Source organism: Scardinius erythrophthalmus (assembly GCF_964197995.2).
Source record: "Scardinius erythrophthalmus genome assembly, chromosome: 16".
NCBI lineage: Eukaryota > Metazoa > Chordata > Actinopteri > Cypriniformes > Leuciscidae > Scardinius > Scardinius erythrophthalmus.
Window position 1 is genome coordinate 13,022,564 of NC_138236.1, and position 15,034 is coordinate 13,037,597.

Here is a 15,034-nt window from a genome sequence, read left to right on the forward strand (position 1 = left end):
TTTCAAGATTACTTTTTTAAACTTTTAACTACTGCATAAATACAATTTAGTAGCATAAAATTCCCCCAAAATACAAAATATTACATTAGCGAACTAAAATTTATTACAATTACTTAATTGGGGGGAAAAATCGGTAATTTTTGACCGACACGCGACCAGTACCAGAGGGTTAATTTTATTTTTGTGGCATTGTTGTGTTTATTGCCTAATAAAGGTCATATCAAGCAGTTGAGAAACTTGAAGAAAATGAACATTCTTGAACAGCAATTTTTTTTATCACGAAAAACTGTACGGATCACGCCACTGAACGGATCACGCCACTGAACGCCACTGAACGGATCTTTAGGGTGAACTGACTGACTGAAAAGATTCCATCCTCCAAGAGGAATCAAAATCCCCATCTCCGGTTACCATAGCAATAAAACAGCACATTAACATGGGGCGCAGATAGTAAAACGCATCTGGGTTTTTAATGACGTGTGACCTGACTCATGCGTGGGGGCGGAGTGATAGGAAAAATAAATAAATATTGAGTCCATCAGGGACCGCGGCTTCCCGTTATCGCTGCGTTTCATCCTCCTTGTTCAGAAATTGTCCGAAACTGGACATAGCCTCAGGGTGAATAAAAAGTAGGGAGAGCGTCTTTTAGAGATGAGGAGAACAACGCAAGCCGTTTGAAGGTTTGGGTGACTGCACATCCAGCGGGGTTTGTCGGGAAGATTAATCCTTGATCTGGAGGAGGAGAGAAGGACGACTGTTCGAGCCGAGCATCATCGTTAACAGCCTCTTCCAATACAGAGTGGAAATAGCGAGGACAATCCTTTAGTACTTTATATAAATTGTCTTTTATAACATTCAGGCTCACCGTTATCTCTTTTTAATAACTATTTGCGGTTGAAATAGTCGTTACGCATCTCCCGCATCTCCACGAGGGGAATACACAGCGCAGGCGTTGACCTGAAATTTATATTTTAGTAAACACGGAGTCTAGCTCTGTATGTTTAGTATTGCCTTAGGTATGTCCATAGCTCATCATCCATGCTAAAGATTTCATCTTGATAACAATAACATCTTATTGATATCGCAAATTTTGGCCTCGAATCCATTTTAAAGGGCCTCATCCTTTTGGACGCTTTGGAGCAGCTCGACGCGTCTCTTCATACAGGAGTAAAGGGCGTTTGATTCCGCGAGAGAAGAAAGATGTCGGGTCAGACTTTGACGGACCGCATCGCCGCGGCGCAGTACAGCCTCACGGGATCCGAGGTGGCTCGTGCGGTGTGTAAAGCGACCACGCACGAGGTGATGGCACCTAAAAAGAAACATCTCGAATGTAAGTTGGTTCAGGTCCTTGTTTATCTCTATCAAATATACCTACACCATCTGTTCAACTATACACATAATGGTTAGCCCACTTTGCCCATCATCATTCCTCAAAGGTCATCAAACACCACTGGATTGGTTAGAAAGGTCTGTGGTGCTGTTTTGGTGTCAGTATTGTGGAATGGAGATGTGAAATTGCTCTGTGACTAATGGGCCCTCATTTCACAGTGTGTCTGTCACTAAGCAGAGAGACACCAGAATGAACAGAGAACATGGCTTCCGTCCACTGTATGGCCTGAAAGGAAACAGACTTTTATCTCACACTTCCAAGTCATTTGTTTGGAAAGCCATTTATTTGGTATGAAATGGAGTGCATTTTCATTCTATCTATCTATCTATCTATCTATCTATCTATCTATCTATCTATCTATCTATCTATCTATCTATCTATCTATCTATCTATCTATCTATCTATAAGAAAATGATAGACATTTTAAGCGATATGCAAACCTATTAGACAATTACAGTATATCTATAAAATGTAGCCTACATATCACTGAATATCTATCTATCTATCTATCTATCTATCTATCTATCTATCTATTATGTGCAATATAGGTAGGACAATATAGATTTTCAGCAGTAGCCAATTGAGTAACCAATATATATATATATATATATATATATATATATATATATATATATATATATATAGCCTATATAATGTGCTCTTGTATGAAGGACTAAAAATGACAGAACGAAAAATAAATAAATAAATAAATAAAAGTAGAAATAAATAAATAAATGCAGAAATAATAGTAAAAATAAATACATTTTGGTAATATAAATGGCTATTTCTGTATTTTTACATGTATTTATTTATTTATTTATGCATTTCTATATGTATTTATTTATGTATTTATACATTTATTTATATATTTATGTATTTATATATTTATTTATTTATATATTTATATATGCATTTATTTATATATTTATTTATTCCTACATTTAATTATTTCTGTATTTCCACATTTCTACATTTATTTATTTCTGTATTTCCACATTTCTACATTTATTTATTTCTGTATTTCCACATTTCTACATTTATTTATTTCTGTATTTCCACATTTCTACATTCATTTATTAAGCCACGCCCCCAAACGCGATGAGCCAATCACAGTACGCATAGCTAACCCAATACACTTGGACGTTCTCTGCTTCCTCGTCCACTGCAATGCATTGCAGTTATCAGTTTTCATTCGTTTTTATGGTTTTTCTTGTCATTTTGGCTTTTAAACAGCGTGTGTGTGTGATTTTGGTTGGGTGACAGTTGTAGGTTACAGTTTGACAAGAGTTTACAGTTTGACAAAAGCACAATGTTGTGTTTTACACAAATATAAGTAGGCTAAACACTTTGCAGTTTTAATGATGTCCTGTATGAACAAAATGACGGAGTATGTTTTTATGTTTCCACTGTTCGATCGCGCCCGTGCCTCTCTCTGACACACACACACATTCCAGCAATGCAATCTTGACATCGCAGCCTGTTCATTATTCTGCGCTCCCACCAAACGCGAATAGAGCGTCAAATTCGCGCGTATCCGCGTCTAGTTCGACGCTTGAACATTTTGAATCCAAAGCGAATAGGACACGCGTATAAAGCGAGCGTTTGAAGCGAAATAGCACCAAACTATAACGTTTACACTGTGAACTGTAAATCTTTGTTCTGGAGCTGAAGCTTATCGGCCTTCTCAACAATAAAATTATTAATATAACCCTCCAATGCATATTTAAGGCCCTTTTGGTGACATCGTACGGTGACCGGGAGGGGACATGTTCGGTTCACTTATTTTTGTCGTGGCCACAACATATAAACTCGTGGGAACGTGATATTAAGTCGTGGGAACGTCATAATATCTCGTGGGAACGTCATATTAAGTCGTGGCCACAAGATCATTTTGTTGAGGTAACGACATCATTATGTCGTGGCCACGCGATGCAAAGTCGTGGCCTCAAGATCATATGTTGAGGGAACGATATATTTTTCTCGTGGCCACGAGATCATTTTGTTGAGGTAACGACATCATTATGTAGTGGCCACGCGTTGAGGGAGCCACAGCGGCCAATACTGTAACCGTACCATAGACTGGGCTACAGCAGAGATGGAGATGACAGAAGAAATAACATTTTACTTTAAATTAGGAATGTCATATAAAGATATAGTGCGGTCTTTGGCATTAAGACATGGGTACGTTATAAAGATAAGCGCATTCTTAGACTTTTTTTGTCGCACGCATATTTAGGGACCGTCTCAAAATTACATGCGACATTGGCATAAACCTTTCTAACTTCGATAGCATTTGAAGACAATGACTTACAGTCATAAAACCAATTGTACATTGTTCACCCAGGTCTCATGTATGATGCACACCTTTTAGATTTTTGATATTTATGACAATAAACTGCTGAATCATATGCAAATATTGTAGGCCTATTTCACATCTCTACTGTATGGGATCATACACAAAATATGACAATATTTAAAGCTCAATATCATTTGAAGACAATGACTCATAAAACCAACTGTATATTGTTCATATAGGTCTCATGTATGATGCACACCTTTAATATTTTTGTTATTTATGACATAAACTGCTAAATCATATGCAAATATTGATATTTCACTACTGTATGGGATCATATACAGAATATGACAATATTTAAAGCTCAATAGCATTTGAAGACAGTGACTTACAGTCATAAAACCAACTGTACAGTTCATATAGGTCTCATGTATGATGCACACCTTTAATATTTTTGATATGTATGACAGTAAACTGCTAAATCATATGCAAATAATGCTATGTATTTCACTACTGTGTGGGATCATATACAGAATATGAACACATTTAAAGCTCAATAGCATTTGAAGACAATGACTTACAGTCATAAAACCAACTGTAGCCTACATTGTTCATCTAGGTGTCAGGTATGTGGCAGTAGTGAAATAGGCCTACAATAATTGCATATGATTTAGCAGTTTATTGTCATAAATATCAAAAATCTAAAAGGTGTGCATCATACATGAGACCTGGGTGAACAGTGTACAGTTGGTTTTATGACTGTAAGTCATTGTCTTCAAATGCTATTGAAGTTAGAAATGTTTATGCCAATGTCGCATGTAATTTTGAGACGGTCCCTAAATATGCGTGCGACAAAGTCTAAGAATGCGCTTCATGTGTCTTTCACTTATAACGTACGCATGTCTTAATGCCAAAGACCGCACTATATCTTTATATGACATTCCTAATTTAAAGTAAAATGTTATTTCTTCTGTCATCTCCATCTCTGCTGTAGCCCAGTCTATGGTACGGTTACAGTATTGGCCGCTGTGGCTCCCTCAACGCGTGGCCACGACATAATGATGTCGTTACCTCAACAAAATGATCTCGTGGCCACGAGAAAAATATATCGTTCCCTCAACATATGATCTCGAGGCCACGACTTTGCATCGCGTGGCCACGACATAATGATGTCGTTACCTCAACAAAATGATCTCGTGGCCACGACTTAATATGACGTTCCCACGAGATATTATGACGTTCCCACGACTTAATATGTTGTGGCCACAACAAAAATAAGTGAACCGAACATGTCCCCTCCCGGTCACCGTACGATGATATATAATCTTTCTGTCTCCAAAAAATCATCAATTGCCTCCTATGAAATGTCTCCTACTGTGACAGCTGCTGTTACCGAATGTTGACTGAGTGAGTGGAGGGGGCGTGGTTAGCCATTGGTCAATTAGCATACATGCGCAGGGAAAAATAAATGTAGATATGTGGAAATACAGAAATAAATAAATGTAGAAATGTGGAAATACATAAATAAATAAATGTAGAAATGTGGAAATACAGAAATAAATAAATGTAGAAATGTGGAAATACAGAAATAAATAAATGTAGGAATAAATAAATGTATAAATAAATACATATATAAATATATAAATAAATAAATATATAAATACATAAATATATAAATAAATGTATAAATACATAAATAAATACATATAGAAATGCATAAATAAATAAATAAATACATGTAAAAATACAGAAATAGCCATTTATATTACCAAAATGTATTTATTTTACTATTATTTCTGCATTTATTTATTTATTTCTACTTTTATTTATTTATTTATTTATTTTTCGTTCTGTCATTTTTAGTCCTTCATACTCTTGAACCTTTTGTCTTCTAACTTTGAGTCTTTAAGTTACTGTACATTACTCAGTGTTGATAGCATGATAGGAAGTGCACTCGAAGGCTAAAGTAATCAACCTCCAGATGAGGTTGAGTAGCATGTGACCGGGAATTGTTTCGGTAGCTCCAGTACACTTTCATTGCCTCTCAGATTCACCTCTGCTGAATTATACATGCCTCTGTAGGTCAAAGGTGAGGATGTCACCAAGAACATTAAGTGGAGCATTTGATACCGACATTCAACCCCTTTGATATTCTATGAAAGTTTAAAACTCAATGTCTTATTGAGTGTCATGTAGGGGGAAAAAAACAGATTAACAAATATGCATGTTGTTTACTCTGACCTCTAGTTGTAAAAGTAATTGGTAGAAATTGGACCCAAACAGAAAGTAGATATAGCTAGTATTCGAAAAGATTTTACAATTGGCTCATGCTGAAATGTAAACAGTGTCTCATTGAAATATGGCACATAAATCTCTCTGAATCATGGTTCTTAAATCAATAGCTTTCAAACAGTCTTGATCAGCATCACAAAAGATCTGTGTTTGTGGCAGGTGTCCTAAGCACTGTGACACTCCCACATCTGACTCAGAGGAGCATGGGTAATCAGAACACGTCAATTAAAGCAGAGATAAGCAATTCAACTGCAAGGCTCAGGACAAATTCACATGGTTGAAAAACCTTTCTTTGGTTTCCATCCATGTAATCTTACCGTGATGAATATTTATTCTGTTTATTTATAGTTTTTAACCCATTCAGTATTATTTTGTATGCAGCACTCAGCATTCAGCCGACATGCCAGCAATCTCTTTAATGTGCTGACTCATTAGTTCACATTTCAAGTTTGAACGTGCTGTGACAAAGCGGTGATATCTAAGTGGGTGAGTTGTTCACTTACTTTTTAATGAATTATCACATTAACACAATTATTCAGTCAGACAACGTGACTTTTCCCCATTCATTCTCAATTGCCCATCACCAAACCCACCGTACGCTTTAGGAGGAGGAGATGCTGCTTCTCGAGACCTTCTCGTAACTATGGTGTCACCGTTGGGCAGTGTCACTTAAAAATCAGTGATTTATACACTTTTAATGTCATATTTCATAACATTCATGCTGTTTTTTTGTACTGTGGATTACTTTTTCATTCAATTTTTTGAGGACGGAGGAAATGTCTGATAAAGACTTTTTATTTCACCTCATTTCTGACATTTCCAACCCTCCGCTAGGATGTTTAAACATTGCATCACCTCAATTTTAGGTCGTGTGACTGGGAAAACTGCACGGATGTTTTTTTTTCCCCCAACATATTTCAGGGATACTAAAGGCTTCATTGTATCAGGCCTGTGTTTGGAACTGTCATTCCAGAAGCAGCAGTAGCCATGATCCAAATAGATTAGCATTTAAGTTACACTAAAATTATCTTGAATGTCACTGCATTAGATAATGGAATATAAAAACAATGCATCTGCGAACAAAAAAAATATGCTAGAGCTTTTCTCACTTCTACAGAAAAGAACTTACTACCCTGCAAGTACGTCTTTCCAACTGGTCCCGGGTTGATTTTAGTGAATGCATCAAGCAATTTCCCCTCAAGTTCACACAGGTGTGCTTGCAGTAACCACAAGTGTAGTTCATTGCATTAACTATGGACGTTCCACTGATTAATGTTGTTCAACGAATTTTCATTGTCGAAATCCAGTCATTTCAAGAGGAATCAGGGGCATCACTAGGCCGTTTTTAGGTGGACCTAAATTTCTACCCAGCCCCCCTGAATATTTTGTGATTAGCTCCGTAATCTGTACACAAATTCGTAATCGCCTCCCCTTTAAATTTCACATGAAAACGGTGGCAGGTTTCAGCTCCTCCCCGTCTTTTAGTCTGTGTTATTCAGCGTGTTTTCCTCCAGCGAAGACATACTTATATTCATTCTAAAATTGTATTTATTTTAAATTTAATGGATAATTGTGGATGTGGCATTAGATTAACATGCAGTCGTGCACAGAAATGGTTAAAGACACAATCAGTGACTCAGTCAATGCACTCATTTAAACTGCATATGACGAAAAACATCACATGGAGTTATAAATAATGACCCAACAGTTGATTGTGACACATTTATTAGGCTTATAGAGTAAAGGGATGTGTGGTTTTTGATGTCACTGAATTATAGAAGTGGCAAATTTATATAGATTAATGTGTTGTTGTTATTTTTTTAAAAAATTTTAACATAGGGCAAATAAACTATAAATAAGCAATTACAGTAATATAAGGTTTTGTTTATATACTAAATTAATATGAAACAAATAGCCTATGATCTGGGTAGTTAAAATGATGAGTACTAAAAATGAAGTAGCATTGAACCAACTGTATGTATTGTTCCTGCCTATCCTAGTATGCAAACAATATATTAAATGTTTTATTTTATTTTATTTTTTATCATGCCCTCATTGGGGGCTGAGCCCCCATAATATTGAAATCCTAGAATTGCCCTTAATAGGAATCCATGCGATCATGGAGAATTTCATGTGAGGGCGAAACATTTCCCCATGCAGATTTCGCAAAAAGTTCAGTTGAATGAATCAATGGCTGCGGCCAAAAGCTGAAAAATGTCGCTTATGAAGGTAACAAGGCACGTCCGAATCCAATGTTTGTGTTATCCTGTCTTCTGAGCTATTGTTTATCTGGTTGATTTTTTTAAGGCAGCATAGATGTGACGTTCACTGGCTTTGATATCCCAGAATCCTGTGCATTCCATTCCATGACAGTTGAGCTAAAAAAAAAAATATATATATATATGGCTTCTGAAAGTTGTGGTAGGTGCTCAGTTTGTGTTTAAATGTACATTTTGGACCAACTTTTTCCAATTTTGATGTAATTGCAGTTATTAAATGTTTACTTAGTTATCACCAAAGCTCTCTATTTTGCTGTAGATCATTAAATATTATGCTGCCTCATAAATTATTTTAGTGTGGACAGAAGTTTGGACACAGCCAATGTTTGTGAACAAATCGATTGAGTGAATGATTCAACAACCTAAAAACGACCTTGTTTCTTTCCAAAATTATTCAGAATTTAAACAAATTGGTTGAATGAGTTATTTCAATGAATTACTCATAAAGACAGTCACTTGACACCATATACTGGTGTAACCTACAGAGTCACTAAACCATCACCACCAATAATGGACAGACTGACAAAAACCCACAAAAGCACAGTAATACTGTCACGTTTCAGTCCAAAGACGATGAAGATTCAATTAGAAGTGTTTTTACTTAAACAAAGTCAAACGAAGTTATTTAATCCACAAATGCCAGACAGCGTGCGAGCTTAAAAACACGAAAAAAAACAGACAATGAATGTGAACTAAAGAGGAACTTAAATGCACAGATACAATGAACTGATTACAGTAGGGATGCACCGAATATTCGGCCACCGAAAATTTTCGGCCGAAAATGGCCCAAAAGTGCATTTTCGGTTTTCGGCCGAAAGACTTTTATCACCGAAACAATACGACCGAAATGTAGTGATGACGCAAACAGCAGATACCGCGACCTAAGTGCTTGTTTGAACTTGCAACATATCTGCGGTGTGGACGTATTTCTATATATATGAGAGTGACCCACAGACAGCGATTTTCAAAACACAGACATCCCAAACAGACATCGTATTCGTATTGATAGCGGCTCCCTGATGCCCGCAAATTAGTTTCCCGGAATCGCGAGCGAGCATTTGTAGCGCGCGCGCGCGCGGTAGAGAGAGGGAGCGAGAGACCTTGCGTGTGTGTGCAGAGCAGCCGTCATTTCTCAGAGGTGTGTGTGTTTACCTTAGCTGTTTATGGTTTTTGCAGCTCACGTCCATGAGCATATAGCTGCAGATATTATTATGGGCTGTGGCAGTATTGACCTAAATGCACTTTGTTTTTATGAGAGAAATTTCATTTTTAAACCTTTCTGCAGGCCAGTATACTTTTACATTATTATTGAATGTACACATGAGTGGGGTGGGGTCAAGTTAAACATTTAATTTTATACTTTGCAATGTGCTAAATAAATATTTGCATACAATTTTAATTGATTTATTCTTTGAAACTTTAATATTAATTTATGCAATTGCAATGCCTTGATTTTAGTAAAGTTAGTACACAGTCATAGCCATAAATGCGATGGAACTAATAATTGGCATAATTTTTTCGGTGTTTCGGTTTTCGGTTTTCGGCCTTGGCTTCCTCTTTTTTCGGTTTTCGGTTTCGGCCAAGAATTTTCATTTCGGTGCATCCCTAGATTACAGACAGGTGTACTTAAATGAATACCCATGAAAACAGATTAGTGGCGGGAGACTAGAACACACGAAACAGGTAACTGAAGAGAAACGAATTAAAAGTTAATGAAAATGAAATTAAAGCTAAACTAAAAATAATGGTGACAAACACAAACTGGGAAAAGTCCCAGTGCTGTTGATATTTATAGACGAGTCAAACAATCAAGGAATGAAACATATTCATAGGCATCTGGTTCGGCAGGCTTTGTTGATGCTATATTTGGTGACTGAGGGTAGAATGTCCATGTGGGGTGAGACAAACTGGGCAGAGTGTCAAGCTCAAACTCGCGCTCGAGTTTCAAACATCAGCAGTATAATGATAAAGATACATTTTGTCTAAATGCCGTAGGGAGATATATGACTGACTCGCAGCTAAACGGGAGGGACTTGAGGAGGAAATCATTCATCTGAGTGTCACAAGAAAAATGAAGAGTCTATTGAGGCCACCAGGGTGTCATTTCAACCAAAGTGCTGATTTAAGGAGCTCTTACAGCTTAATAAGTAAAACTTACATTAGCTTACAAAATCGCCACATTATTCCAGAGAAAATAATGCATCCCTGGCTTAAAATGCATTTTTAAGTGTGTCTCTGTGAATCAGTCTCACTCTATTCTTCTCTTTTTCTTCTTGTTTGTCTCTCTCTAGCTCGCTCTTTCTCTCTATCTCTTTCTACAAATCAAATGGTGCAGTGTTGGCGATACTCTGTCTGCAGTGTGTGAAAGTAAGAGAGTGAAAGCTGTGCGGCACTGATGTTACTCAGCAAGAGAAATCAGCATTGCTGTGATGTCACAGTATCAAAATGCGGCTTTCGGCCAATCACGACAAAGCATAGTGGCAGAGTGTTTTCAGCACCTTGGACAGGGACATCCCCTCAAAAACTGAACTAACACCTCCGTCTATTCTTATATTCTGTCAATTCTCATTTTTCCAGCACCCTTCCCCCCACACACAGCTGACTTAGAGGTCACTGCGTCCTTGAAGCAGTATTCACTGTGCATTAGTCATTGTGTGTGCTAATTTAAAATTTTGAAGTGAGTCATTTATGCTGCTCTTACAAGCACAAGCACATATTTGCATTCGAGTGTAGCAAGAGAGAGATGCTCTTTTGTCCATTCATTGCGCAGATGTTTGTAGTGCTGTTTGCTTATTGGTGAAAGTGCTAAATTTGTCGCCTGGTTAATTAGGCTACAATCACACTGGCTGTAGTGCACATGGCATCAATGGGTGCTGTTAGTACAACGCTGTTCCATGAATAATGCAAGAGAGATTTGTTTCCTGTGTAATCTGTCCGCCGGGCCCCCAGGAGCCTTTAAGAGACCGAGCAGGGTGCAAGGGTCTGGACCAGGTCTGCCATTAGAGATTAGGCCACACAGGATTCTACTGATTCTCACATTAGAGAAGTCAAAACAGATCGAGATTCTACGTGTCATGATGGAGATTGACATTAGGTTTTTCCAAAGGGGAAGGGGGTTAGAATAGGTCAAGGGACTGCAGAATAGTTGGAGAGGTCAAATAGAGCACTGAGATTATAATAGCACATTCATGTTTATCTGATGTTGAGATGCTCAGTCAACATAAAATGTGTTTGCAAGCCATTTTTCTCTGCTCCTTTCAGAGTTTGTGTTACACACATCCAAAAATAAATAATAAGGATGTATGATATATACATCCCCATTTGTTTCATTTATTGTTCGATATTGCATTTAATTGTTTATACTCATTCCCTCTATTTTTACATTTAGATAACCTTTACATTTACACTTCCTTAAAGATCATCTTAAAAAAAAAAAAAAAAAAAAAAAAATTTAATAACACTTTTAAACAATCTGTAGCAAGCCTCAAAATAAATATCGATTTATCATACTGCATATTATAATGTTGGGATGCCTATTGCCTAAATTCACTTGTAGCATTTAAAATGATAGATTTTTTTTGTGTTTTATTTTTTAGTTTATTTAGACAAATTAATATTAATATATTTTTATATTGTGCATTTATTGATTATTGGCCTTAAAATTTAAATAATTATTGACTTATTGGTATCGGCCAGGTTGTTAATAATATTGGTGCATCCATAAATACAGGTGCACAAAACTAAAATATATAAATTATGTCGACACACTGTTGCTCCCTAAAATGTTGATTAATCTTCTCTCCAAAAAGATTAGACATTTTGAACACAGTTTAGTGTGATAAAGTATTTTTTGAGAAAAGATAAAAAAATACGTTTTGGTAGCATAAGTGTGCCGACATTATTTAGATTTATTATTTTATGCATTTCAGAGTGGAAATAAAAATGTAGGGCAAGACTTGATTTGATCCATTATGAATGATAAATAGGGTCCATTTGGATTGATTTTAATGCAAAAATCTTTTAATTGAATCACACTTCAACACATTAAGCAAAATCTTTCATACAGTAAACTATTGATTTTTATATGGTTGCTAAAGAGCAGGCTCGTTATTAGACTGTTTTTCAACATTATTTGCAAATTGTCTTGTAATGAGAATCATGCTTCAAGTTAAGGGTGATTTACTTAAGTATTTGTAAAATGTGAAAATATTGCCTTCAATGGTTGGTTTTTCTAACGATTGCTTTTTTTATAAGCTCACGTCTGCACTACAGAAAGGAAGATTATTCTCCTGTACAGGCTGGTTTACGCTGGTTTCTTCTTGGATGCAATGTCGCCACACTGCTTGCCAGTGAGGGCACATGGGCAATCTCTCAGTTTAGTTTTTTTTTTTTGCTCCAGGGATAGGACTATAAATAAAGAGAGCTTTTCATGCTCCATTCATGTGCAGCGGAATATGGCTGTTTTTGCTCTCAAACACACACATATTCAGCACACTCATTCAGCTCTCATGTTACACTCTACCTTAAAACCTTCATTCATTTTAACATGCTCATCAGTTTGCATAGCTCTGTTGAATGGACTTGGCGAAATAATTGTTATTTCATTAAAAACAAGTAACTAGTTGCATAGGATCTTTGGACAAGAGGAGTGTTGGTAAATATATGCAAAAATATTAAAAGTGTTCTAAATACACCACTAATGTTATTTAAAGGCTAGCACATAAGGATATAATCACTTGTTATGAAAGGCAAAGTGGAGAGAGTATGCTAATGCAATTTAGCATGCTAAGATTAGCATGACATTTCTAGCTGGCCACATCATTGTACAGGTTTACAATGGGACTCATTTCTCAAATAATATATGTTTTTGTGATATCACAAAATAATACAGAGAAAATATAGCTTCTGGGACTAGAGAATTCAACAATGGTAACTCCACAAATGCAATATTACTCTCAATTCGGGTTCTATAACTAACAAAGAATGCACTTACAAGTCCGTTTCACTTAATTTTACATTCTCTGCAAGTAACTGGACTCAAACCTGGTCAGAAATCACCAAGTCACAGTCAGAGCATGCTGTGTAACATGACACAATCACTATACATTGTAGCACTCCAATACTAGGAGCTGTAGTGTGACTGTTTGTAGCATCAGATTGTGCATTCAATTATTAGAATATTAATTTTCTGATTATTAGTATGCCGTTTTTGAGTCTTTATTGTGTTCTCATGTAGTCTTTTATTTTGAAATTTTGTGGGCTGTGAATGATTGGTTCCTGTTCAGCTGTCTTGTTATCAGGTTTGCTCTTGTGTATTGTTAGCCTATATATTTACATTGACCTGTGTCTAGCATCATTCAGTGTAACCAGGTATTGATTGGTGAGTTCTTGTTCATAATTAAAAGTACTGTCTAAAGATACACATGGGAACAATCAAGTGAGTGCACGGCTCAACAATAAAGATGGCCCTGGGCCAGTGTGAACAACGCTCGGGACAGTTGATGGACATTGAACCAGTGCTGCATCATTTGAAAGTTTATCATTTGCACACGTTTTTAAGCCTTGCTAGTTTAAATATTCAAGTGCAAGAAGATGCGAAAGAGAATTCTATTTTGTACTCGCACGCTGTGTGAGAAGTTTGTGTGCGCACACATCCGAGGCATGGGCTCAGAAAGCCACTTCTCAGGGTGTGTTCACACTTTTAGTTTGGTTCGTTTGGACCGGACCAAAAAAAAAAAAAAAAAAAAAACCATTTAGTCCTGGTCCGCTTAGTGTTCACATTTTAACAATGAACCTAAAGATACCAAACCTAAAGGCATAGGGCACCTGATTGGTTGGCTTTATTACGTTTATTTCGTGACAGAGCTTAATGAGCATCCAAATTATGCTGTGTGCTGGGCTAAATGCACTTGTTGTATGTGTGTAGCCAACATATGATGGTATTTTGACCAGCTGAGAACTCGTGAAGAGCTTATAAAATGTGTAAAGGAGTCAAAAAAGTGTCAGGAATCCCTCCGTCACACACACAAATGAAGATCTGCTGTGAGGAGACACAGTTTTTGCCTGTACCGAATTTTGATGGCCAACATTGCAATATGATGATAAAAAAAACAGTTATGCTTGAGCATTCTGTCCTTTTTGGGGTCGCATCTTGTGACATGTCGTTAACATGTTTTTGGTCCGTGTTGCATTCATATTTAATTCGAACCGCTCCAGAGTTCATTTGGAAGCGAACCGAAACCCATTCTTTCAGCGATCTTTTTCCGCTTGTTTGATGTGCACCAGGGTTCGGATGGCATCTTTCACACTTTTTCAAATGAACCGCACTAACAGAGCATTCGCATTAGGGTTCATTTTAATTGAACCAAACATGGCAAGTGTGAACACACCCTCAGACAGCGTGCGAAAACTGAAGTGAACTGAGTTCTCTTTGCGTCTTCTTGTGTTTGAACAGACAAATTCACCCAAAATTGTCAAAATGCCAGTCTTGGCGACTATCCTCATAAACAGTCGTTTATGTCTTAAATGAACGTAAACAGTTTAGAAATAAAACGCATGTGAAAGGGAATATTGCATTAGGTCTTAAAGGGCACCTATTATGACTCTTTTCACAAGATGTAAAATAAATCTCTGATGTCCCCAGAGTATGTATGTGAAGTTTTAGCTCAAAATACCCAACAGATCATTTTTTACAGCATGTTTAAATTGTAATTTTTTGGGGCTCAGAAAAACGCGCTGTTTTAGTGTGTGCCCTTTAAATGCAAATTAACTGCTGCT

At 36.7% G+C, this 15,034-nt stretch overlaps 1 protein-coding gene across 1 annotated transcript in view; it reads left to right on the forward strand.

The window, feature by feature from the left end:
• Positions 1–664: 664 nt before the first annotated feature.
• snap91a (synaptosome associated protein 91a) overlaps positions 665–15,034 on the forward strand; it is a 49,941-nt gene continuing 35,571 nt past the window's right edge. Inside the window, exon 1 of the mRNA XM_081388500.1 lies at positions 665–1,330. Within this exon, the coding sequence (XP_081244626.1) occupies positions 1,201–1,330 (130 nt within the window). The 5' untranslated portion in view covers positions 665–1,200. The remainder of the gene's footprint in view (positions 1,331–15,034) is intronic.